Below are 27,111 nucleotides of genomic sequence, written 5' to 3' on the forward strand. Positions count from 1 at the left end.
AAATTAAGTTTTTAATTATAGCCAATGTGATTTTATATCCTTTTTTATAGTCAAGGTCAAGGAAAAACAGTCAAATTTTAAGAGTGCAGAGGAAATTCAGACTGTGATTGTGAGCTATTTAAATATGATAGCTATGAAAAAAAGCTTAGATCAATAAAAGGTGTCCAGAGACCTTTTATATATTTGCAAATAACTATTTCTTCTTATATTTTGTTTCCATTTTATTGCCTTTATTACAGATAATCATGCATCAGAAGTAATTTTTTAAAAGAGGTCAGAGAAAATTCATATTACCATATCTTTTTTTCTGACTCATGTACATACCATTTTTTTTCCTCTATTACATAGCTCTATAACACTACTTTAAAATGGAATTTAGAAATTAAGTTTTTAATTATAGCCAATGTGATTTTATATCCTTTTTTATAGTCAAGGTCAAGGAAAAACAGTCAATTTTAAAGAGGACAGAGGAAATTCAGACTGTGATTGTCTGCTCTCTGAATATGACACCTATAAAAAAAGCTTTACTACATTATGCGCATTCATAAATCTTTAAGATAACTGCAAAAAATTAAATTCTAATCATAATTTATGAGATTTTTTTTATCTTTAATTAATTACAGTAGACTTTTCTTCATAGCTTTAATCTTTTTAAACAAGGGCAAGTTCAGAGGCTGTTGCCATGGAAACCAACTCATGTACATATATCAGAATTGTTGTTATTTGAACAAGGGACTTGTCCTCTATGCAACGGTACCTATTTTTTAACTTTCCAATTACTTTTATTTCAGGTTCACATATCCTTAATAATGTAACCGAGTTTTGTTTTATTTTTTGTTTTTCGTAATAAATCTTATTTACGAGACAGTAAAGTATTGAAAGCTGCCAGCAACTAGTGTTCAATACTAACAGATAAATCTTAACAAATAATAACATATCGAAAAAGTATATTATGGGGCACAAAGCAGTCGTTTAAATACTGCATACCTTGTCAAGATTAACTTCCAATGACATTCACATGCACTATTATACAGTAAAGACTTAAAGCTTGATATATATCTCAGACTCAATTGGGCCAAGAAAAACTTCGAGATATCTGAGAATTTGAGTAATTAAGGTTTGGAAGAATAAAGAAAAGTTAGAGGAACTTTAGGGTCAGCTCAGATTTTATTATGTTAAGTCAGTTTGAAACAATTCTCTCTCTCTCTTTCTCCCTCTCTCTCTGGATAACTGAGAATAAGTAAATAAGGTCTTAATTTTCTTAAAGAATAAAGAACTAGTTCAAATGATCAATTAAGAAATACAAACAATAGGTTTGGTAAGAAAATACCGGTTCGAAGATAATTTAAAGTGGTACCACAGTTCGACTCATCAGTGTACGACATATCTAGAATAACATTGCTTTCTTGGCAGGTGTCTGTTTGACACATCCTGTCGTTAATTTTCATGTTTTACTAGTAATTGCGTCAAAATTAAGAGAAAATAATATCCTTTGATAAAAATTCCCTGCTTGATCTACGTAGTACCTTTTGTGTCACAGCATTGTTACAGTAGCAATATCTCAAAGTCTTAAAACATCTTGAATAATTTTGATTTTTTTTTTTTTGTTTCAATTAAATTTTAATAAGAAAAAAATCAGTGATTATTGCATTGTAATTTCTGTGTTTTAATATTTAGAGCCGCATATACTGTGTAGGCAATTGGGCCACTGGTTTTGTTTTGCTTAAAGCTATCACTCCATTTCCTATCCAGTAAATATGTTGATCAATAAAGTACATGTTTTTATCATTGATAATGGCTTCAAGTAAACCAATCAATTAGACGGACTTGGGATCCTTGGAGGACATCGAACAAGCTTAAACCAAAAGAATTCTTCAGCTAAGAGAAACCAAAGAAGATTTCGATGTTAATAATGTGACTGAAGGAACCTAGCACTCTCTCAATGGAGAACATGGAATGAGGCAGGTAATGTTACCATCCAGAAACCCAAGCCAGAGGCTTTTGCAAATCAGCCTGGACAACACACAGCAGAAGATGCCAGTACTCATTAACTGCATCTAACCTTTCTGAAAATGAACAAAAGTATTCAGATGCTTCGAGATGAAGTTATCCCCTTTAGGTCACATGATGTCCTGTAGACCTTTTCACAAAAATCTGACAAAAAAATTTCATCGGAAGAGAATCTTTCGAGTTTATTCCTTTTCACAAAATTCTTACTAGATTCTTACATGTGAAATTTGTCGTAACTTTACGAAAGCCTTAATCCTCTCATAAGTATTTAATAACCGATTTTATTGTAAAAATACAAATTACGATGGCAGTTCACTTAAAGAGGCCAAGTCTAATTATTTCTACCCTAGAAATTTTGATAAATTTTCTTGAATTAATTTTTATTATTATATTCATTGTTTTAAGATTAAAAAATCGACCCGATTTCTTAGGGGTTCATCTCAAAAGTTGTCAAATTTTACTATTAGACCCTATGGGAATTTGTTTGTTAAGATTTTCGTATGACCTTCTTTCACGTCAAACTTGTGATTGTGACGTCAGATCTGAAACTCACTTGCTTCACTATCGATTGCATTCGATATTTATTGTCAATAATGTTTATTTCGCTGACAAGTGTTGCAATCTTAGCCTTATTTTTTATTTTCGTAAACTTTTTAAGGATTTTAAAGCATTTTAAGATCGTTGCAAGGGATGAAGTCTGTCGTTAGTAAAATCTTATGTTTTATCTGCAAGGAATGCGTTCTTGAAGAGCACTTAACGTAGCTACGGTTAGTGACCCCGTGATATTAAATGTTAATTCTAATTTTAGAATTATTCAGTTCGCTTATTCCGGAAATGCGCCAATTTCAGTTGCACTTGTAAACAACGTTTTCCGAGAAAAGTACCTTGGAAAGTAACAGGAAAGCCCAGCAGTAAAGGTACATCGCGTAAATTAGAACGAATGAGAGAATATAACATGTCAACAAACAGGACAACAATAAAACTTTTTTCATGAAAAAGAACATTCGAAGAACTTGTCAGACTAGATTAAATACTTACAACCACAGGGTAAAGGCAATCGCTAGTATTTTTCCGACATCAAAAACGTTATGGACTCGGTATTTTATTGTATCAATACATTGGGCCTAAATGTGACTGTATGATAGTACTGTGGATTTACCAACACTTTTTCTACGGGAAATAGATACGATGCGATAGAGAGGCCTTTGATATCAGCTCAAAAAGTTCTTGGTAAGTCAAATACATATAAACATAATGTACTCACGCTAATTATGTATCGCCGAAAATGTCACGCCTTACTGAAAGTTCAAGCAGAAAAGAGAATTGTACTAAAGATAAATGAGGCTGATAGGCACAAGACTGTTTTCATTAGGCTTGGTCTGTTTGAGCACAATGTATGGGGTTGAGATTATGATAGCTTCAGCCACCTTTCAGGACAATGCAGCTTTAGGGCTTAACATTGACTCAAGTCTCTGTCTACCTTGATGATGTAGTCGCAACTTTGAAGAAAGTCTTCGGAATCTCAGGGAGGCCTTTGACCAATTTGGGCAATATAATTTAAAGTTCAGTAGTAGTCCTGTATAAAAAAAAAGAAGTAGAATCTTTAGAAAAAGTGTTAGCAGCAGGAGCATATCAATTTCACCATCGAAAACTGAAGCCTATGCCCAGTACTCCCATCGACCTACTCACACTCCTCGGTTTTCTTAATAACGATAGGAATCAAACGCAGAACTATCCTGCTATATATGCAGTCCTGTAACTTAGCTAATGTAAACGAAAAAATGACTTGGGATACCATTCACCAGGAGGAGATTTGAGAAAGCTATGACTTCTCTATGTTTAGCACCACGCTTTTTATACCCTGACTCTGAGGAACTCTTTATCTTAGATACCGATCCTTTTGATAGGACCATCTGTGCAGTGCTGAAATAGGCACAGAAAGGCAAGGAGAGAGTTATCTGCTATGCAAGATAAATGTGCACGTGTACTCCTCAATCCCCAACGCAAGTACTGCACAACTAGAAAAGAGTTTTGGCTGAAGTGAAGTTTTGTAAGCACTTTAGACACTATTTTCTAGGGCGTCAGATTCTTCTGCGCACAGATCATACAGTGTAACAATCTGGCACATGAAATTTAAGCTCATGAAAGGACAGCTTGCTAGATGGTTTAAGGAGCTGGCACAATACAGCATGGAAATTGTCTATAGATCCGGCACTGTATTGTTCATATTGGTGAATTTGGTGGACTATAGGTACTTGGTCAAAGGATATGTCTAACTACAAAAAGAACCCAAGAACAAAAATCCACAAATAGTACTATGAAGCGCGGTAGTTTTTAACTATCATGTACATTGCCAATGTTTTGTTGGTCTAAATAATACCCGACGTAAGACTTGTGTATAGAGAAAAAAAACAAGAGTTTTAGCCAATTAGAGTAGAAATAAACACTTCCTCGACACAGAGCCTTCATTAGAATGGTGGCAAAATTCTAGGGCAATTAACACAGGAAATGTATTGTCATCGAGCTATGACAAGTTGTTCCTTAAGAATACACTTTTAAGCAAAATGATGAATCGAGATAAAGTCACTGTGTGCAATGTACTTTTATTATTTTTAAGCATAAATTATATATTAGCGTGGTATAGATATTCTTCACTTAATGAAAAAAAATGTTCTTAAATAAGACGTACCATCCATATGCCTCTTACAGCGTCTACCTCGTTAATCTAGATGACAGAAGGAACATATAAGGATGCAACTCTCTGCTTGCCAGTCTGAGAGAAAAGATTTCAAATCAGTCATCGAGTTAGCGTCGTTGCTTGGTACAGTAAAACAGGCTTATAAAAAACTGTCAGGGAAGGACGATTTTCCTTCGTTATAAACGTTACTCGTTATATCCGTTAAGTTCACAATTTTAAAGCCACGCCGGGGATTGAAACTTAGCTTCGCTGTAAGCATCAATTCAAGAGTTTTTGTTATAAGCTTGTTTCACTGTATACATCTTACATTTCTACGCTCTAAATTTCCGTCTCTATCATTACATGTACACTTTGATACTTGTTATTACTTAGAATATTACTTATCATAAATCATAAATCTCCTTTAACGTACAATGCTGGAGACAGTTCATGTAACGTTCCGTAAAATATACTGAAGTGAGGCTACAGGATAAGGATGAAATATTGTAACAACTAATTCGTGTTTCTTGTTTTGTTGTTGTTTTTTCAAATTCACGCATTTTAGGTATATTATATGCAGTGTTTGGTAACATATGAAAAAAAAAAAATCAAATCGGCCTATAATTTTTATTATAAGATCATCATATACAATGTACATGTATTTCTCGCTTCAAAAATAAGGAATGGTTAATTAACAACAATTTCTTTTTCCTCCGAATCATCGTCAGTGCGACAAATTCAAATTACCTCACAAAATCCATGACGTCATACAACTGTGAATTATTCGTAAACAACTACAGATTAAACACAGTTTTTGGAGAAAACTACATGTCATAAAAATGGTTCCTTTCTTGCTCTCAGTTCAATTTGCCCTTTCTCTTCACTCCGACTGAATGATCTGACACCCACTCCATATTATCGTTATTTACCGTACAATATTTTCATGAATAAACTCTAAAACAGGAGGAGAATGAATATCACTTTATATAACTGGTATTGGCGATCATTGTTGCGCAATAACAATTACACCAATATACACTATCTAGTCAACATTTTAATACATAGAAACCTATAATCAAGGAAAAATGATAACATGTCTTATCTTTCGCGATATCACGATAACATAGGACATTTTTCCAATAAAGACCTAGACGATCTCCATGAAAGCCAATTCTAGCACGCGTGGATTCATATCCTTTGTATCATTCACACCTTCAGGAACTCCATGTCATACTACATATGGAATGGGAATATATAACGAACTTTTGGTATCTACTTACACTTATATTTGTGATGCTTTCTAGTAATTTACGTCTTATGGATGCCTTTAAAACACACGATGTAAGTAGAAATATTACGATTTTTTTGCAGAAATCATAAATGTCACGATAAGTTAAACTTCATTATTCTTTTCTTTATCTTTCATACTTTGAAACAAAAATTATATTCATTAATATCAATAACGAATGCTATTCGTGCCTTGTATAGTGTTATATAAAAAATATAGTTCGTGTTTTTAATACTTTATTTTCCTTTTACTAATTTTTCTTGTTCTGAGGGGTTTTTAAAAAAAAAAATGTTTGACTTTGCTTGTTGTGTGCATTCGTTTATTTGTTTCAAGCCTACATGAATCATACCTGCCTTTTTCATTGCAATATTCTCAAATGTAGATAAATTCATAGAAATAGCTATTAAAGTGTGTATGCTTGAAAATTAAGTCATTGTTTTGATAAAGCGAACATTAAAGTAAAGTATTATTTGACTTAATGCAATGTTTCTCTTCATCTTTTCATATCCATAATGTTCTTTGATCATAAATATTTTCATAAAATACATTGATAATTAAAGAACACTATTAATAGCTTTTTCAAGATTCTGTACTGATTTTTACCTTGAAAAAATTGAATGAAATTGACGAAAACAGAATATACACTATTTGGAGATAATGGTTCCATGTGAGGATTTGAAGGATTTCCCCATTTGAGGACCTGCTAGTTTTGTCAAATAGCTCCGAACTCAAACGACGGTAAAAAAAACCCCCAACGTTTTCATTAATCTTGATCACTTGGATTTCTAGAAGGTTTTTTTTTTCTTTTGTGTCAGTCTAGCCAATTTCGATATATTGGTACCTAGGCTCAGCTGTTTGGAAAAGATAGCTATAATAGCAAATAGAATTCGGTTAATAATAACAGAGAATGCACTACTCTCTATAACAATCTATGGTTAAACATTTCTATGTATAGATGGCTATTTAGGGCTTTACAGGAAGGTGTTTGGCATTTTGTTGGATTGGTGTTTGGTAAACAACACCTAATGTTTTCCGGAATGCTACTCAAAGTTAAATAAACTGTTTATAATTTAGGATATAACGCCAATTTCTAATACAGCATAGATAGGGTTCATATCCATCACTGTCACGCAACACAATAGAAAATATTGACCAAAATAAGGTTGGGCAATCGAACTGAATGTCATCAACCTGAGACCTAATTAACTCTTAAACATATATCTAGGAGTATTCATTTTAAACTAGAGGCTCTGAGAGCACTGAGCTCACAAGATGATAATCCCGCTCCCATATGAGTACATGTACGTGTTTATACTGTAGTGGACGGACGTACGGAATTTTTACGGGCGGTAGTAAGGACGGACACCCCTAACCCTATACTCACCACAAGTGGGATTATAATGAAAATATTAAACATTAAATCACTTCGTTTAAATCTAAAAAAAAAAAAAAAATAAATAAGTATATAAAAAATAAATAAAAATACTGATGTGATTTGTTTAAATTTGCTCATTTTTTTGGTGAATTTTACAACAAATGTTTTCCTTTAAAAAAAAAATGTAATAGCACAGATAAGCTATTTTGGTAATAAAATGAATAAATATTTGATGTTTTCGATATATATTGTTATATATATATATATATATATATATATATATATATATATATATATATATATATATATATATATATATATATATATATATATATATATATATATATATATATATATATATATACTCAAATTTAATGATGAATCTTTATAAATAAATAAAGTTCATATAGTACAAGATGGATGAGAGTATCTGCTCCTGAAACCAGTAATGATTGTACCTTATTTTGTTTTTTTTAAATAAAAATCTTGCATTATGACATTTATGGAATCACAAAAACTGTTCTGTTGTTGTTTTGGGAAAAAAAAACTAGCTTCAAGGCAGTTGCTTGGATTGGAAGAAGTTTTACTTAAAATCTTGCATTTCATATCACTTAAATGCATTTTCCCCCCTTTAATTAAAGAAAACAAATGTTACTCGATCGCCCACGAAGATAAAATAAAAGCCTTTTATATAAGAAAACTATTGATTAAATTGCTTCTATGTCGACGCTTCTGTGAGAAGAAAAGCTTAAAGTGTCTGAAAAGACGTTGAAAACAATTAGATTGGTTATTGCGGATCATCCATTCAATATCTGTTGTGTGATCAGCTGATGTGATCTAATTGTAATCATTCAATGTAAAAACCCCTGGTTTGACAGTAACAGGCTACTTATGTAAATATATTGTAGCTTTATCTATTGAATGGATGAAAAAGGTTTTTGTTTAATTTCCTTGACCTTTGCCCTCTGCTTTAGGTGTTTTGTGTAACGAGAATGATTGATTGCAATAATATGAACTTTTAATTTACAAAAAAGTATATCTATGGAGTTTATACGAAATCTAGTAAGTTTAATGACGCAGATGATATGTTATGGATATTTGTTGAATGCCTATATATATGAAAAATAATCAGTCCATGGAAAGTTCTTTAGGGCAGAAAAGTGGGTTTTTGTTCCACAGAAAACGGTATATGAGACATGCTTCTTACTTAAAATTTCATTGAATTTAATTTTAATGAATGATAAGGAAAACCTGTTTTATTTTTTGCATTGGATTAAACTAAGCATTCTGAGGGTATTGCACTTTATTGAGCAATACTAGTCTCTTACCGGCAAGTATAATCTGGTTCTCCCAAAAAATGAAAATGCCGTTATTCCGTCAAAAAATCATCGAAGGGGAACCTTATGCAAACTTGACCTCTAACTCATCAAGGCAGACCCACATACCAAAAATCAGCTCAGTATCTGCAAGCTTTTAGAAAAAAAAGTGCGGAAAACCAAGTGGGACAGACTGATAGACAGACGGAGGGACAGCTAGGCGTCCAGACAGACAGCCATACACACAGCTAGAAATAAGAGGAGGTAATCTATAGTCTCCTCCGATTTTGGCGGACTAAAGATACGTACAAATGTTTATAGGTAAACTGTAGAACCGTTTAATGACATATGGTTTATAACTTAATTTCAGCTTATTTCATGAAAATCCTTTTCATCCTCTTAAAGTCTTTCCTCAGCTTGTCCAACGGTGGAATCTTTCCAAAAATTTGTCACTAGATTTTTATGAAATTATATAAAAGTGCGCTCTTGTGAAACTTTTTAAAGACTTTGTTATGTCCTTTGATGAAATATGGGGATGCTGAACATCTGATCAAAGGCAATCGTATGACAATTGATAAAACTAAACGAAGCCCACTTTAATTTAATTCAATGCAATGTGATACTCTATATTTAATAATTTTTAATCAGCTACCTGTCTAAGGCAAATCTGGAAGTTCATACGTCAGTTACTAGTATCCCATTCTTTGAAGAGATTTTGTGAAACATAAAAAGGAATCTGATACAGTAAAAATACATGTTTTATCGATCAAAATTTATATGGCTCCAAATCATTTAGTACAAAAAGGTTGGCAGTTGATCAGCCAGTAAAAAATAACAAATTCAACCAAATAATAAATTCAACCAAAAAGGTCCTTTTTAATTTTTTTTTTTTACAAGTTACGTTATGATTATGTGATGATTGCAGTATAACCATTAGATAACCTACATTGAATGTATCTTCCTTAAACTAAATATTATTGTTAACCATACACTGTACATATATACGAGGGTTGATCAAAAAAGTAAGGTTACAAGTGTTATAAAACCTTTTATAATCAAATGTTAACAATAGAATTTTACATACTAATACCTCTATATATTTTGACTTATGCCTTAAAATTTAGTTCAGATACATGTGCATATGAAGTACTTTTTAAAATATTAAAATAAACACAACATTAGGTCTATCTATCGCCGCACAGCAAGAATGTAATTGACGTCGTTATGACGTTTTTCTTCGACATTCATTCTCAGTTCATCCACAACTAAGATCTATCCAAAAAGAATGATTTTAAAATAACATGCACAAAGTTCAAACAATTTTAATGCACCAACTCAAAACAAGAGGATTTATAGCAAAATTGCAGTTAAATTATTAAACAGAACAACGTGAGATGTTAAATAAGATATGCCGATGAACTGAAAAAGAAGTGCCGAAAAGTAACGTCATAATGCCGTCGGTAACATTCTTGCCGTGCGGCGATAGACGAGAACCAGCGTTGTATTTATTTTAACATTTCAAAAAGTGCTGCATATATCTGAATGAAATTTTTAGGTAAAAATTAAAATAGATAGGGTATTTAGTATGCAAAAATCTGTTATTAACATTCGATTATTACAGATTTTGTAGGAGTTGTGACCTTGCTTTTGGATTAACCCCTCGTACATAATACCCTTAATACCCTGCAATTGTAAGGTTAGTCAATAATCCAAATAGACTTGATCCTTAATTGTATACCAGATATATGTTACACGTAATTATTATAACACCACAGGGAACTCTAGATATTTTGCTACATCATTATACTGATTTTGTGGCGATGAATGATAAATTGACTTCGTTATACATGCATGTATGTATCCCATTACGAAAGTTCGGGAATCTTACTAATGAACTTAAACCTAATCGACTGCTCAGAATCTCGATGAAATCAAGCTGCATTTATTTCATCTTTATATATTAAGGAAAAAGTATATTGCATTTTGATATCCGGTGACAGAGTTCCAACACCTGCAGTTTTACCTGTTTCAAAAAGATTTGTGGTATACATTTCAATCATATTATTCAAGTGGTATTTGATATTGCTGTATGAATATATTTCAAATCCTGTGCTTGCTTGTAGTGTAATAGATATTAAGAGTCGATTACAAGTTCAAATCTCATTCTCCTTTAAGATGTTTACACGATCAGTTCGGACCGAAGTGATTTTATAACTTTAAATAAGATGCAATTATTAGAACGTAAAAATTCCTTAAAAAACGACGATTCGAACTTTATCAAATGGTTCCAAATTAATGGTACATGTATGCAGGGAAAGACCTCATCATAAGAAATACACATACAAAAAATAAAAGCCCTAAAGGTCTAAATTGTTGGTATCCAAACAAAGGTCTCGCTACAAGGAATATACGTGTGAAAATTAAAAGCCCTAGTGATAATTTTTCCAAAGTTATGGCAAAGGTTAAAGTTTTTAAAAAGTGGGTCAAACTCTAAGGTCAAGGTCAATAATAATTTTTATTTACACCCATAGAAAGGTCTTGTCACGATGAATACACATGTGAAATATGACAGCCCTAGCATCAACTGTTTAAAAGTTATGGGCAAGGTTAAAGTTGGGTAAATTTTTGCAAAATGGGTCAAATATGTTGGTACCCAAAGAAAGATCTTTTCACAAGGAATACACTCATGTGAAATATGAAAGCCGTAGCTCTAACCAATCAAAGTTATGGGCAAGGTTAAAATTTTTGAGAACAGACAGACAGACGGACGGACAGGCAAAACTATATATATCCCCGACACTTCTATTATGGGGGCATAAAAAACCCCTTAAAACAGTGAAGATGTTGGAATAAACAAACCGTGACAGATGTAGGTCTAGGGCCCTAATTCTTCTTTAGCTGCAGCTTTGCTTAGACAATCTTGACACTCAATATTAATCAAAGGAAGCCCAAAGATCGATAATCAACACAGAATATTTAACGTTGGATGCGTTCTGGTGTATTGAAGGTGACGCCAAATATATTGCGACCCTTTAACTTCTTCATTAGCTTGGGACAGCGTACCAATTCAGGAAGTCTATGTTAAAAATATACGAAAATGCGTTTAAACATATCATGAAAAGTATTTGTTTGAACGGTCTAGATAAGAATTTACCATGTTTTTGAAAAATAAAGTAACCTCATATTAAAATCATATGACTGCAACAGTGCATCATTGTATTGGATTCCAAAAGTATATTGTATGGCTGACCAATTAATGCCAAATGCATTACAAGTGTATTTTAAAAAGAATAAAAGTACAAATAGTATCAAATACTTTGCAGTATACCATATTTTTTTGAATGTTGATTAAAGAAACATCAACCCATCAATATTTCATGATGAGCAATCATTAGCAGGTGTCTTCGATTTGTTCAAGATTAAGCCTTAAAGATCTGTATATTTCAGCAATAAAGCTATCAAGATTTAGATAGGTGTATAAATATATAGAAGCTTTATTAAGAACAAAAGGTCTTTGTTTTTAAACTTTAAGCAGGAATAATATAATATTAAAACCTGAGACATTCAGTAAAGGGGCCAAAAGAAGGGTTTTGCATTTACTTAATAAACAAATGAATACTGTAAACCAACTATTAAATTCGCATCATCTTTTATTCGCTATTCGTTAGTTTGAAATCAATCGGCGATGATTAGTTTTCGCGATTATGAAAACATTCTCTACAAATACGAGTCAAAATATATGTTTCGCGGCGATAAATATTCGCAAGTTAATGTAGGTCCCCAAACTCGCGGATATTTCTCGCACGCGAATAAAAGTTGGTTTACAGTATACAAATGCACTCTTGTATCTAAAATAGATTGATTGATTGATTAAATGTTGTTTTACGTCCCGTGCGAGAATTTTTCAACCATATATAGCCATCATCATATACCGGTGAAGGGTTTCCAATTGAGACCTTTACTCGGCACTCAGGGCTATTGAGCAGTGAGAGTACATTTATCTTCACTGAATGTTGTTAAAAACAAATCTATAAATCTTCTAAAATTTCAAAATGAACTCTTTTCTTAATTACTATAATAAGTATTATTCAATTTTGTAAAAACATAAAATGTGTTCATAATTTACACGAGAAAGAGCTTTTACCAATCCCGATTGCACAGTAACTCAATTAAGGTCCTAAGACTGTCACAGTGCAGCAATATAATAATGGCTGATCAATTGATGCAAATGCACTGGAAACGTATTTAAAAAGAATTAAAGAATGATATTGTTACCATCTTTTATGATTTTGCCTCTCTTTTTGCCCTTGCGATTAAAAAAAGATTCTGTGTCAATAACAAAACTCAAAGGCATGTGTCTTCGATTCAAGTAGGCACGATCAAGATGTCGCCTCTAGGGTCTGCGTATAAGCAAGATTTAAACATCATCCTTTAGAGAAAAAAACCCATTAGTATCAGAATAAAGTATTAATAACGTAGGATATTTAATTAAGGGTCTATGTCCCAGGGACTAGTTAATCGAGAAATCATAAGATTAGCAAAAGACATAATACATGTACCTTGACACCTTTATTGTCTGTTGTTATAACAAATCATTAAATTTTATCACATTGATAAACTCATTTGAAAAAAGTATCCATGGCTTAAGAACATAAAACTGTACTCAGAAAAAGCTCTTACCAATCCTGATCGTTTAACATTACCTTCCTACGGCATTTATTCTATGAATATTTTTTACGCGCAGAATAATTTGATCCGTGTTTCATAGGTTCAATGTACATGTAGATGTCTAACTTCTTAGCCTTCTAATAGAACCAGATCCCCAGGCAATTAATGTTTCAATTGCTTAGCTATCTTGTTTCCAACATTCCAGAGAGAGAAAAAAAAATGATTTACAGAATTCAGGTATTGCAGCTCATTTAGAAAAGAAAAGAGCTACAGTTTTTTCCCTTCAACTTTCAAGCTATTAAGAGTCGAGCTGAAGAAATGAAATCATAGTAATGGATTGATAATAAATTTGTTAAGTGTATACTGCAAGCTTGCATCTACATGTACTTACTCTTGTATAGATTTAATTGAATATCTTGTTTGTCGAAAAAAATCAGATACTTGTATGGAATTTATTGTAAAATATTTCTAAAATATACATTTTAGTATTGGTGTTTAAATGAATCAATATTTTCTAATTTGGAGCTAATTTCATGACTTCAGCTCTCCACTCGCATTCTACAGACCATTGCCTGTGTCAGAATAGCGAATTCAGCATCTATCATAGCGCTCAATAATAAAGTATTCTAAAATGCACGAGTTTTTGTGGGAACTACGCTGTATATACATGTAAACGTTATGTTAAGATAACATACCTGAGTTTGATAATGGATTCGAGGTGTTTTTGATATATTTCAAGGACAATGGATTTCAGTCGAGTAAGCAATGTTAATATTTCTGAAAATGAAACAAGAAATGGATACTCGACCAATAATGTAAGTGTTGCACTAAATATTTAATGAGGAATTTCATTGTTATCCCTACGATTGTTTGTGTAAGCCACATTTTCTTTTTTTAAAACTATTTAAAGAATTTGAAATGTCTTACTAAGATGCATTTACAATTAAACTCTTTTTTTTAAAATTAATTTTCAAATTCTGATCGTTAACTTTTGAAGAGGCTCGAAGAACTATTGAATTGTTTAATTGGAAAGAAAAAATAGAAAAAACCAAATTTAAGTGAAGCAAAAAAATGTTAACCTCCAAAGAAAAGTGGCTAATTACTCTTACTAAGGTAATTTTTTTTAGCTTAACTGTTTACTTTTAAGTAATTTGTGTAAAATAATGAGTATAAATTTGTTTTTATCAGATGTCAGTATGCACTTTGTATTTACAAATCACCAATTTGTTTATAGATAGGCATCAGTGTACAGTTTTGTGGAACAATTCTACAACCGATTTTTACCCTGCCGTTGTGAGAATCCTGTGATATTTTAACTTCACTTTTATTTACGGCTTCGTGGTGAAATATTATAAAAGAGGTTTAATTTAAAACCGTCTACTGGCAATTAAATAATTTATGATTTACTTTGTTCCTTAACGAACGAATTTATTATGGTTATCATCAACAATACATTTAAAATAAATAGCTAATTTCCTATAATCAAACCAAAAATCAAAAGTTTAATCACACGACTATGAGAACTTTGTGGTATCGTTATTTTAAGTACCGGTATTTTTTTTTTTTTTTTTTTTTTTTTAAATGGCATTATGCTGAAATAATATAATAGAGAGTTAACTGTAAACCATATTCAACGAAAGAAGTAGTCTAAGGAAGTAAATGAAAATGCTTTATGTCAAAATTCTATTGTACCCATGAAGCAGGGAGAATCTGTAATCAGATAACGTACGTAATGGCATGCTCGTGTGTTTCTTTAAATAAGTTCAATCGAGATGAAAATTAAATTTTATGCTTCGATACTCTTAAAAGAATCAAAAGATAGCCGTACTTGATATAAAACTTGCCAGCTGATTCGGCTTGTAGATTGTTTACACAAAAGCAGCAGTTCCATGCGATTCTATTTTAAATTCTTTTACATCGAACTGTTTCTGAATGGCTGACTTAAAAGCATTTTAGGATCAAGTTCAAGTATATATGATATTCTTTTTATTCAAAATATAAGCACAACTGGTTTTAATCAGGCGCTGTACTGCTTAAAGCCAAGAATGACTGGAAGCTCTGTATGATACCGATTTTATATTATTCTTTGTACAGGGGGCAACAATGTCCCTATCTGTTGTTTATCTCTCTTCCTTCGTGATGATAAACATTTAAACTCATAATAAATTTGTAGTACGTGCTCTCTTGCATTTGTATTTTCTTTGACCTCTTCAATCGTGTTAATTAGCTGATACATATCTGGACCCTGAAATTCAAGACATTTTTTTCTTTTTGGTTGCAACATGCATCATCTTTAAGTAATCTTCACAGATACTTAAAAAAGGAACTATACCATCTGAAAACAATGTTATAGAAGACGAATTCCTCTATTTATTTGCTGTAAAATTTGACAACTAAAACATGTCTGAGGTTTAATGAAAAAAACAAGACTTAATATCCCCTATGTTTAATTAGAGTCAAACTTTGATGTGGTGTGCATACTACATAATTATCTTAAAGAAAAATGATCTTTGTCATACATGCTGACTCTCAAAATAAGTAATTCAATGAAAGTAGATTTCGATTGGTTTAGAGAGAGTTACATGATATACGAAGGTTGTCCCAGAAAAACGCGAACTTTTTGAATATTTAAAAAAAAAATTATAAATAATAATAATAATATAAATAATTTTTGGCACCTTGTTGGGAAATGAAATTTTTGCTATTTTGACAAAATATTATAATGTTGTAATGTCATTTGCATGTAAAAATAGCTTTTAAAGTGTGTCAAATATCGGTGCTCAGCGCACGGCAATTTTTTGAGTTTTAGAGAGGAATAACTCCTGATGCCCCATGAAATATTAATATTATTAAGTAGCCACCTCTTTGAATACACGTCACAGGTGGAAATATCTAGAAGTAACATTGTCAGGAAAGTTTTCTTTATTACCAGGCTATACGGAAATATAATGTGAAAAAAAAAAATTACCTCCATAAATACTCTATGACCTGAAATACTCATGTGTAAAAATTCATTTATTTAGCATCACAAGTGACAAAAAATATGACATTAGATGCAAAAACACCTTTACTTAGATATTGTCAAAAATAGAGACGTCGGGCGATAATGCGGAGCACCAAATTATCAAGCTGTACTGTTGAGCGGGATATGACTCCTGTCCATACTGGAAAAGATAAGTAAACGATGGAACGATACAAACATGTCTCGGACACAGATTTATACCTAGTTCAAGAGGTTCGAGGATGGCTTGACTGGTTATTCGATGGAAGAAGCGTTTGGTAGACCAACAAACTGAAAAGTCAGAACCTGGATGTCATACGTGGCGACGGCCGTTTAACTTACATGTAGCGAGCAGTTAGGTAAACTTATGACCAGGGTTGGGAAATTGTTAAAGTTTAATTATCAAAAGAATTAATTCCGCGAACTTTTGGAAACGCTAATTAATACTTGAGATGAATGACTTGGTAACTCCCAAAAATTCCTTGACAAGCAAAAAAAAAAAAGTCTTCAGACGTTTTTAATGAGGGGGCACAAGCATATAGTATTTATGTTTTCTATAGTAATCTATAAATCGGCTAAATTATTGGGGAGGGGGGCACGCCCCCCCCCCCCCCCCCGGTTCCTACGGCCATGTGGTAACTAAAAGAAAATTAAATACAGTGTCGAATTTATGCTTCAAACGAATTTTATCAACGATTCCATAATAAATTCACTAACGCCACGAGTTACGTTTTGACGTCGTCAGTGTTGCACTGACAACTATTTTGTAAGACTCGTTTACCTGAGAGAAAAATGTTATTTATAGAGATATTTTATTGAAATTTTTTTGCATTATTAAAAAAATGTTCATTTTGGTGTATGCCAATTTTTAACTTTATTGTATTAATGAAACAAAAGATATTGGAAATGTTCGCGTTTTTCTGGGACAACCCTCGTAACAACAAACTGTGAGCATTTATGTAACTGTGATAGGGCAATTTCTTAGAATTATATTTGGCTTTATAAAGGGGTTTCTTTACCGTTATTGCAATGCTATAATGCTAAATATCTCTATGCATTGGTACGAAATATGACAATACATGTAGCAACTTCTTCTAAGTCAAGTAGTTTTCATTAAAGAGTATGTATACAGTATGTACACTTAAGCAAGATATGGATAATTTCTTAAATATTAATAAGTTTATTCAGAATATATAGCTTTGGGCAATACAGCCCATCAGTTTACAAAAATAACATATAATAACATATATTAACAAGATGTGTTTGTGAAACACTGATGCCCCCATATGGCAGCTTATGCCGAAGGTTAAAGTTTCTCAAATGCAAGTCAAAATCCAGGCCAAAAGATAAAAAAAATGTTAAATTTGAAAGCCCTTGCTGCAACTGTTCAAGAGTTATGGCGAAGGTTAAAGTTTTTTTAAAAGTAAGTAAAACATCAAGGTCAAGGTCAAAGTTGTTGGTATCCAAAGGAAGGTCTTGTCAAAAGGATTACATATGTAAAGTATGAAAGCCCTAGCACCAACTATTCAAAAGTTATGGCCAAGATTTAAATTTTTCGAACGTAGGTCAAACTCCTATGTCAATGTCAAAGGGTCAAAGTGGTTGGTATCCAAAGGAAGGTCTTGTCACAAGGACTACGTATGTGAAGTATGAAAGCCCTAGCACCAACCATTCAAAAATTATGGCCAAGGTTCAAGTTTTTCAAAAGTAGGTCAAACTCCTATGTCAAGGTCAAAGGGTCAAAGTGGTTGGTATCCAAAGGAAGGTGATGTCACAAGGATTACATATGTGAAGTTTGAAAGCCCTAGCATCAACCATTCAAAAGTTATGGCCAAGGTTAAAGTTTTTCAAAAGTAGGTCAAACACCTAGGTCATGGTCAAAAGGTCAAAGTGGTTGGTATCCAAAGGAAGGTCTTGTCACAAGAATTACATAACTGAGGTATGAAAGCCCTAGCTTTAACCGTTCAAAAGTTATGGCCGAGGTTAAAGTTTTTCAAAAGTAGGTCACACTCCTAGGTCAAGGTCAAAGGGTCAAAGAGGTTGATATCCAGAGGAAGGTCTTGTCACAAGGAATACACATGTGAAGTTTGAAACCCCAAGCTCCAACTGTTCAAAAGTTATGGCCAAGGTTAAAGTTTTTCAAAAGTAGGTCAAACTCCAAGTTCAAGGTCAAAAGGTCAAAGTTGTTGGTATCCAAAGGAAGGCCTTGTCACAAACAATACACATGTGAAGTTTGAAACCCTAAGCTCCAACTGTTCAGAAGTTATGGCCAAGGTTAAAGTCTCATAAAATTTTGCAAAAGTGGGTCAAACTCCAAGGTCAAGGTCAAAAGGTCAAATATGATGGTATCCAAAGAAAGGTCTTGTCACAAGGAATACACATGTGAAATATGAAAGTCATAGCTCCAACCAATCAAAAGTAATGGGCAAGGTTAAAGTTGACAACAGACAGACAGACAAACAGATAAACAGACAAACAGATAAACAGACAGACAGACAGACAGACAGAAAGGACAAAAACAATATACCCCCGGGATCTTTCGATCCGGGGGCATAATAAAAGTCAAATGTCAAGGTCAAAGGGTCAAAGTGGTTGATATCCAAAGAAAGGTCTTTTCACAAGGATTACATATGTGAAGTATGAAAGCCCTAGCTCCAACCATTCAAATGTTATGGCCAAGGTTAAAGTTTTTCAAAAGTAGGTCAAACTCCTAGGTCAAGGTCAAAGAGTCAAAGGCGTTGATATCTTGAGGAAAGTCTTGTCACAAGGAATACACATGTGAAGTTTGAAACCCCAAGCACCAACTGTTCAAAAGTTATGGCCAAGGTTAAAGTTTTTCAAAAGTAGGTCAAACTCCAAGGTCAAAAGGTCAAAGTTGTTGGTATCCAAAGGAAGGCCTTGTCACAAACAATACACATGTGAAGCTTGAAACCCCAAGCACCAACTGTTCAGAAGTTATGGCCGAGGTTAAAGTCTCATAAAATTTTGCAAAAGTGGGTCAAACTCCAAGGTCAAGATCAAAAGGTCAAATATGATGGTACCCAAAGAGAGGTCTTGTCACAAGGAATACACATGTGAAATATGAAAGTCATAGCTCCAACCAATCAAAAGTTATGAGCAAGGTTAAAGTTGACAACAGACAGACAAACAGATAAACAGACAAACAGATAAACAGACAAACAGACAGACAGGACAAAAACAATATACCCCCGGGATCTTTCGATCCGGGGGCATAAAAAAATTAAGACTCAGCCTATATTGGGGAGTGGACCCCCTGGTCAAGTGTTCCTCAGCCCCACAGTTCCACCATATAGGATAAATCACTACTATAAACCTTATTGCACTGACAGTGTGTGTTTGTCTGGACTCATATATCAATTATACAACATAGATACCAGAGACAGATGTAGCCAAATCTTCCGCCTCCGTTAATTGACAAAGTTCCTTAGATTTTATCCAGTATGACCTACATGGTATAGACGTCAGTGATTACATAATATAATGTCGAATTCACAAATAAGATTAATATGACGCTGAACTTTATTTGACATCTTAAAAGAAAATGACATGCATATATTCACAGTGCACGATTGACTTTAAAGTACTGGAGGAACCTATATGTGCATGTAAATTTTGTAATATGAAGTTCGTCAAGTTTATGCCTGCATGTCTGAACTTTTACATAAACCAGTTTTTTGTCAATGGTAGTCAGACTAGCACTTAATACTTAAGAAGTACAAAAAATGTTATATTCTAAAAATACAATGGAAAGAAGGGATAGAAATAAAGATTTAATAATGTTAAAATACTTTTTCCTACATCTTTTAGAATGACATTCAGAACAATGCAAAAATTTAATCAAACTCCTATGATTATAAGTAGAATTTGTGTTAATTAGAGCGTATAGAAAAGGTTACAAGGAGGTCATGAACTTGTTACTTACCCTTGTACCGTGGAGAGGGCTTACATTGTCAGTGCCTGCTTTCCTATCCTATTATGTTCATGACATAATAAAACAAAGTTGAAATTAAATTATAATGTCCCATTTTGGGGGTCAACTTTTATTGATTTTCAAAAACTTTAGAATATGTTTCTCTTTAGAAAACATAGAGTGCACTAACATTAAATTTATACAATTTATATTTTTTATCTTCTTTTAATAGACACATTTTGTATGTCTGTGTAAAATTTAATAAAAGATAGGTTCGCTTGAACTCCTTGTTTTCACAAAGGTATCTACAACTTGACGAAAAAAATTATCAAGAAGAAGAGAAAACTAAAATATGAAATAATCTTCCATGTTCTTGTAACATCTGTATTCGTCATGACTATAAAAAGATTTTTTATTCAAACTCAGTATTGATTTTAACAAATGCGTTCAGATATAGTTTAAGCTGAATTTACAAATTTGAATAACAGTGATTTTATATGTATACTTATTTTTGTGACATCTGTGTTTATAATTTGAAAAGTCATCCGATAGAAGCTGTAGAAAGATTTGGTATATCAGACAAGTTTCCGGAGGGCTTAATCATGGCTAATTAATTACTTCAAGGCAGATCACGACTTTCGGAAACATGTTAAGTAAGTAAAAAAGGGAACATGTTTCGCATTCAGGCAATAAACATGAATGTAACTTTTATATGCTTAAACTTATTCTTAACGGATATTCTTCAATGTTAAAATAAAACTTTTATATTCAAAATCAGAAAACTTAAACTACCCTTGTTATGTTGATTGATATTTGATCATTTACCGTGACGATATACCAATCCTGACTTAATTTTAATTTAAACAATATTTTATTCACGGAAGTACATCAAGGTCAAGGTGAATACATAAATCTTTATATTAACAAACAAAGCAAAAAGTAGAAAATATAACAAAAAGAAGGGGAAAAAAAAGAAGAAAGAAAATTAAAAAAAAAAAAGGAAAAGGAAAGAAAAATATGCAAAAATACAGAGGAAATAAGCAAAATTACAGAGAAAAAGAGCAAAATTAAAGAGAAAATTCAAAATTGTTATATTTAGATCGTTTTATTGCTGCTATAAATGTATGTAATCCTGACTTGATCGTACTGTGATGGAAAAAACTAACAAACTAAATTTGACCATTTTAGTAAGAAAGCATGTGTTGTCCTTGTGTCTCTTGGCATTGTAAGTAACTCAACTGTTACAATAAGTGTATTGAATGAAATCCAGATAGTACCATATACTTTACTATCGCACCATTGCGCCATTGAGGTTTGGGTGGATGGCGCGATAGCGCAAGGACAATGATGCGATGACGATGATGTGATAGGCGATGACGATGGCGCGATGGCAAGATGGAGCGGTAGCAGAAGGACGCAATGAAAAGAAAGTGATGATGCGGTGACGATGGCACAATGTTATAATGACGATGAAGCAATTTGTTCACATAGGTCTATTTTTTTTAACCTTGTCATACAGTGATACTTTGAGTGCCATTAAAAGATTAGTACTATGCAAAACCCTTTATTTAGCAAGACATTCGTGGAACAACTTAATAAATTGTATTATTAGTATTCTAAATAAGAGTGTCCTGAGTATAGTTTAGCTCTTCCGGTGGAGCGCCAGAAGAGCTCATGCCGTAGTAAATCTCTGTTGTCCGTCTGTTTATCCGTCTCTTCCGGTGTAAACAGTTTTAAAGTCTATAGGCCTCTCCTATACAGTGTTGGTCAGATTTAAATCAAATGTGGCATACAAGTTGATTACTCCGAAGAGCTATATTGTTTTATTTATCTGTTTTTCTTTTTTTCGATGAATGGTGTTGTAGTGGTTACTAATATAAAAAAGTTACTGCATAACTCTTTCGAAACACTATTACTGCTAAAATTTGGTCAGATGTCAAAAAATATTGATAAAGATGTACACACCACGATACATAATTCTGAGTATCGGTTTTTGGTTCAATGAAGAGTTTTTTCCATGTTTACTATAAATAGAATATATGTGAATTTTTTTTTTCAGAACACTACTCACCCTACAGTAATGCTTTGTTTCAGTCTCAATAAAATTGTGTTTGTAAGTTGATAATTGAAAGCCTCATAACTTTCTTTACGCTCTAAGATATTTTAGGAATGACTCTAATTCTTGGCCAAATTATTCGAGTATAACCTGGTTTGGGTCAGTTTACGCTTTATAATCCGAGAAGCGGATTATAAAACAACGTAAACTGACCCAAACCAGGTTATACTCGAATAATTTGGCCAAGAATTAGAGTCATTCCTTATAATTTAATTTTAAAATCATTAAATAACTACGGGTGTAAAATTTCGTTGCTTTTTATTAGTTCAAATTTGCCGCTCAATAATACAACCGTAGTAACGGAAGTACGGAAGTGATGGGAAGCGAGGGGAGGTAAAAACTGCTACATAGGCCTAGCAGCCTTGTTGTTTGTTTACATGTGGTAAGATCGAATTATTGTTTGAAGTTTAGGGTACATTTATTAAATATGGAATTTTCCATGAATCCCGAGGACTGGAAATGAGAGGATTATATGGATACAGATGATACAGTTGGTTGTCGCGGGGGGGGGGGGGTGTCCACATACCAAACCAGGTTATACAAAAATAATTTGTGTTCCTTTTTGGATATTAACCAATCAGAGGCTAGAATACAAACAAAATTAAATTATTTATAAATAATGTCATGGCAACTGAAAAAGTAAATCTTTCAAAATGCCTCTCCTTCTATAGTCATAGTTCTATTTTAATGAAATATGGAACTAGTTATGAAATCATATGATTTCTGTAAAATATATTACTAAAAGAGCGTTTTAAATCCAGGTAAATGTTTTTACTTCACATAGATAAGAACGAGCAGGGTTTAAGTTTAATCAAAGCAAAGACTTTTTGTTTCATTAAAAACCAAAAAAAACCCTAAAAATTCTAATACTTTATTTCATATTTACTTACATGTAGTTGCGAATTTGCTATAATTATTACGCATTAAATAAGATATATGACTGTACGGAGGAATTTACAAAAAAAATTTAAAATTTCAATGTTTTTGAAACACTGTATTTATTTTTGTGTGAAAAGAAATCAATTTTGATTTAAGTCATATACAGCTTTCACGATATTCAAGTAAACTACAGTACCAACCAGACCCAACCTGACACCTAAGCAGTCCCAGAAAGCAGTCCCCGGGACTGCTTTGGGACTGCTCTGGGACTGCTGTGGGACTGCTCTGGGACTGCTCTAGAAAGCAGACCCAGCAGTCCCAGCAGTCCCTGGGACTGCTTTGTTCACTCATGCATGAAAAAGGTTCTGAGTGACATGATAGCTCCGCCCCTTGTGTATTCTGAATTTGCAGGCTCCCTGTTGTTGTTTTGTTTACTTTCAGCAGAGAGGTGTTTAAGATAAAGAATAAAAAAACCAAGGATTTTTTACAACATTTGATTAAGTAGAGATAGATATACAAGTAATTACTAAATGTCTTCAGGGGCTGTAAATTTACACAACTGTAGTCTAGAATTAATTTTAAAAAATGAAAGTAGTTAAAAGGGAAGTCAGGAGATGACTTCTATCTTTTAAATTAAACTTTAATACAGGTGTTTGAAAAAAAAATACATATCTAGGCCTATTTAATTAATTAATGCTAATTAAAACTTTAATACAGGTGTTTGAAAAAAAAAATATCGAGGCCTATTTAATTAATTAATGCTGTCAAGTTACGGAATGTACTCAAAGTTTGCATTAGCACTATTTAAAAACAAACAAACAAAAAAAAACAAAAAACAAAAAAAACCCTTGTCATTTCAATAAGACATTCAGAGGGACGTACTGTACTGGATTTTTTTTTTATTTGAAAAAGCTAAAACCATATGCAAGCTAAAAAAGAGCATTCCACGCTATTTTTTTACCGCCCTCAAATAAAACCTAATAATTTATTAAATGACCATGAAATAAAATTATTCTACCATTCTTCAGTCATTTAAACAATTATATTTGTGAACAATTATTGGGGGATTTATTTATGAATTTGTTTTTGATTTATAAACAAGTTATTAAAGATTAAATTTATAAACATTTTAAAATATTGGGAATTGTGATTATTTCTTATTTGTTTTGTTTGTGTTTTCCTGGCCGATTAATAAAAAGCAATACAAATGTATAAAATGTGGTCAACACCTGAGGTTTCAATCGCCTTCGGGCATGATTAGCAGAAAGTCAATGCATGTTATTTGGGTATCAGTGTTACACATCTCTGAATACGCTGGTCAACAATGACACTAATTTCAATCTATGTACTGCAAAAAATCTTCGTTTCAATAAATGTGTATAAATTTATTTCGGGATTAATTAATTTTGAACATAATCTGAGGGTTCCATTCCCGTGATTTACATATGTATACTCAAACGTTTATATAATAAAAGTATTATTGTTTTCTGTTACATAGATAATCTAACGATAATTAAATTGGCAGGTCAGTGAAAATAATCATGACTGAAATATAATACACTGACAAAGAATTTTTCAAAAGCTCCAGTACTTAAGAAAACTGCATTCAGAGTATAGTATGGAAATCGGCCTTGCTCTATAATTATAAGGCCTATTTTAAAGCTAGTTTTGATAGAAAAAAAATAACTCAAGTTTAATTTTTTTCTATAAAAAAAATAAATGAATATAGAAACCAATATCAATCACAGTAATTTAGAAATTGATTTATTTTGGTGAGAAATTATTATATCACAAAACTGTGTATAAATATTCATGTTATTAGTAGGTGTGAACGTCTTCTTTGTTCATATTTATTATTTGTTTCTGTACGCGTAGTGTGATTTTTTAACAGTTCAAAAATGACTGTCGCATGAGAATTGATACTGCTCAGAAAGAAATGGATCATCAATTTCAACTGCCTTTTATAGTTACATTGTTTATTGGTAATCTCATTTCTGAGTAAGCTCCGCCCATTAAATTAATTAACCCCGCCCACTGGGACTGCTGGGACTGCTTTCTGGGACTGCTGGGACTGCTTTCTGGGACCGCTGGGACTGCTGGGACTGCTCTGGGACCGCTGTGGGACTGCTCTGGGACCGCTGTGGGACTGCTCTGGGACTGCTTTGTGTCAGGTTGGGTCTGGTTGGTACTGTAAGATAGACATGTTACCAGAAACGTAACACCGGTTCCTAATAGAAATAGTTGAAACAGGACACAAACACAAATAGAGTGCTAGACTGAGATAAAAAGAATCACCTCAAACAGACAGACAGACAGACAATACGTCATACAGAAATTTAGATAAACCACCCACATAGTGAGCTTCTATGGAAACAATATCAGAAAATTACAAAGAAACAGACTTTCTTTTTAATAAAAAAAAAGATAAGACTCTGTCTACAAGTAGATTATTGTTATAAAAAAACTGTATTAACTGTACAGACATTGGCTAGATATATAATAAGGTGTTTAAGAGGAGTTGTTAAAATTTCTATAACTAGATCTTAAACATTTATAATAAATCAATGGTTGTAAATGTGAAAAAGTTTGAAGTAATATTTTGTACTGTTAATTGTTAGTTTTATACAATGTCCTACTGGTAACAAAGATATAAATGAACTGGGCATCAAGAATATTTCATCAGAAATATTTTTTTTATTAATTCCATAATATACAAATTCTCTAATTTCTAAATCTAAAGATTAATTCATTGGTTATTTTACTCCATAGTGTTATGCCTTGCGAACGTTTGGTTAAAGAATTACAAGTACCGTAGGTACTTATTGAAAATGAGTCGGTGTTTCAGACCTAGTGAGTGATTTAACTGTTAGAATATTGACCCTTCGTTTTTTCGCACGCTGATAGAGGAAAGGCATTTAAGTTTCATTTTTTCAGTGCTCAATTAAGTCTTTATCTCATTTCTGAACACAAAAAATATCCATATCATAATTAGTCAACACTTGAAATTTCAATATAATTACATTTTCGAAGGCCCCTGCTTTTCAACAATGTGAATACTGATTCAAAGATATTTTGTAATGAAGAATAATAGACCGAAAGCAAAAAATATCTGCAGGGAGCTTTTATTGATAAAATACAATCTGCCAGGATCTTGATATGAACTAAAAAGAATGGTTGATTTTTCTAAGTTTAAAACTAAAAATTGGCAATGTTAGGATTTCGGGTTTTTAAAATAAGCCTGATGTAAGGAATATGAGCTTTTTCTTCTTTGGCGATGGCATTATTTATTGTCAATACTTGTCTACATGCTTAGACTTTAAACGTACATTTTACTTTTTTTCAAATAAGAGATGTGGAGTATTTTTAGCAGGAAGTTGAAAAGGTTATGAAAAAAGATATGAAAAAATCTGGGAGAAAAAAGTTGCATTGTGTTTATAGATAGCGACTCGTCTGGCAATTTTATTATGCAATAATTTTTCAGAAAGATATAAACTCACTCCCGAGAATATAAATGTCATTCTATTGAAGGTGGAAAGATTCACTTTGCTTAGCTTGATAGCATTTTTAAAACCAAAGAAATATTTTAGATAATCTGTTAAAAGGATACCTACTTGTATCAATGTTAAATTTATAGATGGTTTAAACGATAGACGAAGACAAAAAATAATTTTTGGTATCTACATGTACATGTAGAAAGGTTGTTAGAGTGAAAATTATCATTATTATTGAATTATAAAAAAGGTGAGAAGAGTTACATACAGATCGATAGAGATATTTATTTATTACTAAACATGTATGATATCTTAAGAGGACAACCCGTTTATTTTTCATAAAACTCTATCTTTTTAAA

General features: G+C 32.4%; 1 protein-coding gene across 1 annotated transcript in view; it reads left to right on the forward strand.

Moving 5' to 3' along the window:
* Nucleotides 1-14,077: 14,077 nt before the first annotated feature.
* The window catches only part of LOC133201911 (secretin receptor-like), a 48,529-nt gene continuing 35,495 nt past the window's right edge, over nt 14,078-27,111 (forward strand). Inside the window, exon 1 of the mRNA XM_061337703.1 lies at nt 14,078-14,149. Coding sequence (XP_061193687.1) covers nt 14,078-14,149 — 72 coding nt within the window. The remainder of the gene's footprint in view (nt 14,150-27,111) is intronic.

Source organism: Saccostrea echinata, unplaced genomic scaffold (genome assembly GCF_033153115.1).
Source record: "Saccostrea echinata isolate AGI-Se365-2 ecotype Australia unplaced genomic scaffold, CSIRO_AGI_Sech_v1 ptg000046l, whole genome shotgun sequence".
NCBI classification, from domain to species: domain Eukaryota; kingdom Metazoa; phylum Mollusca; class Bivalvia; order Ostreida; family Ostreidae; genus Saccostrea; species Saccostrea echinata.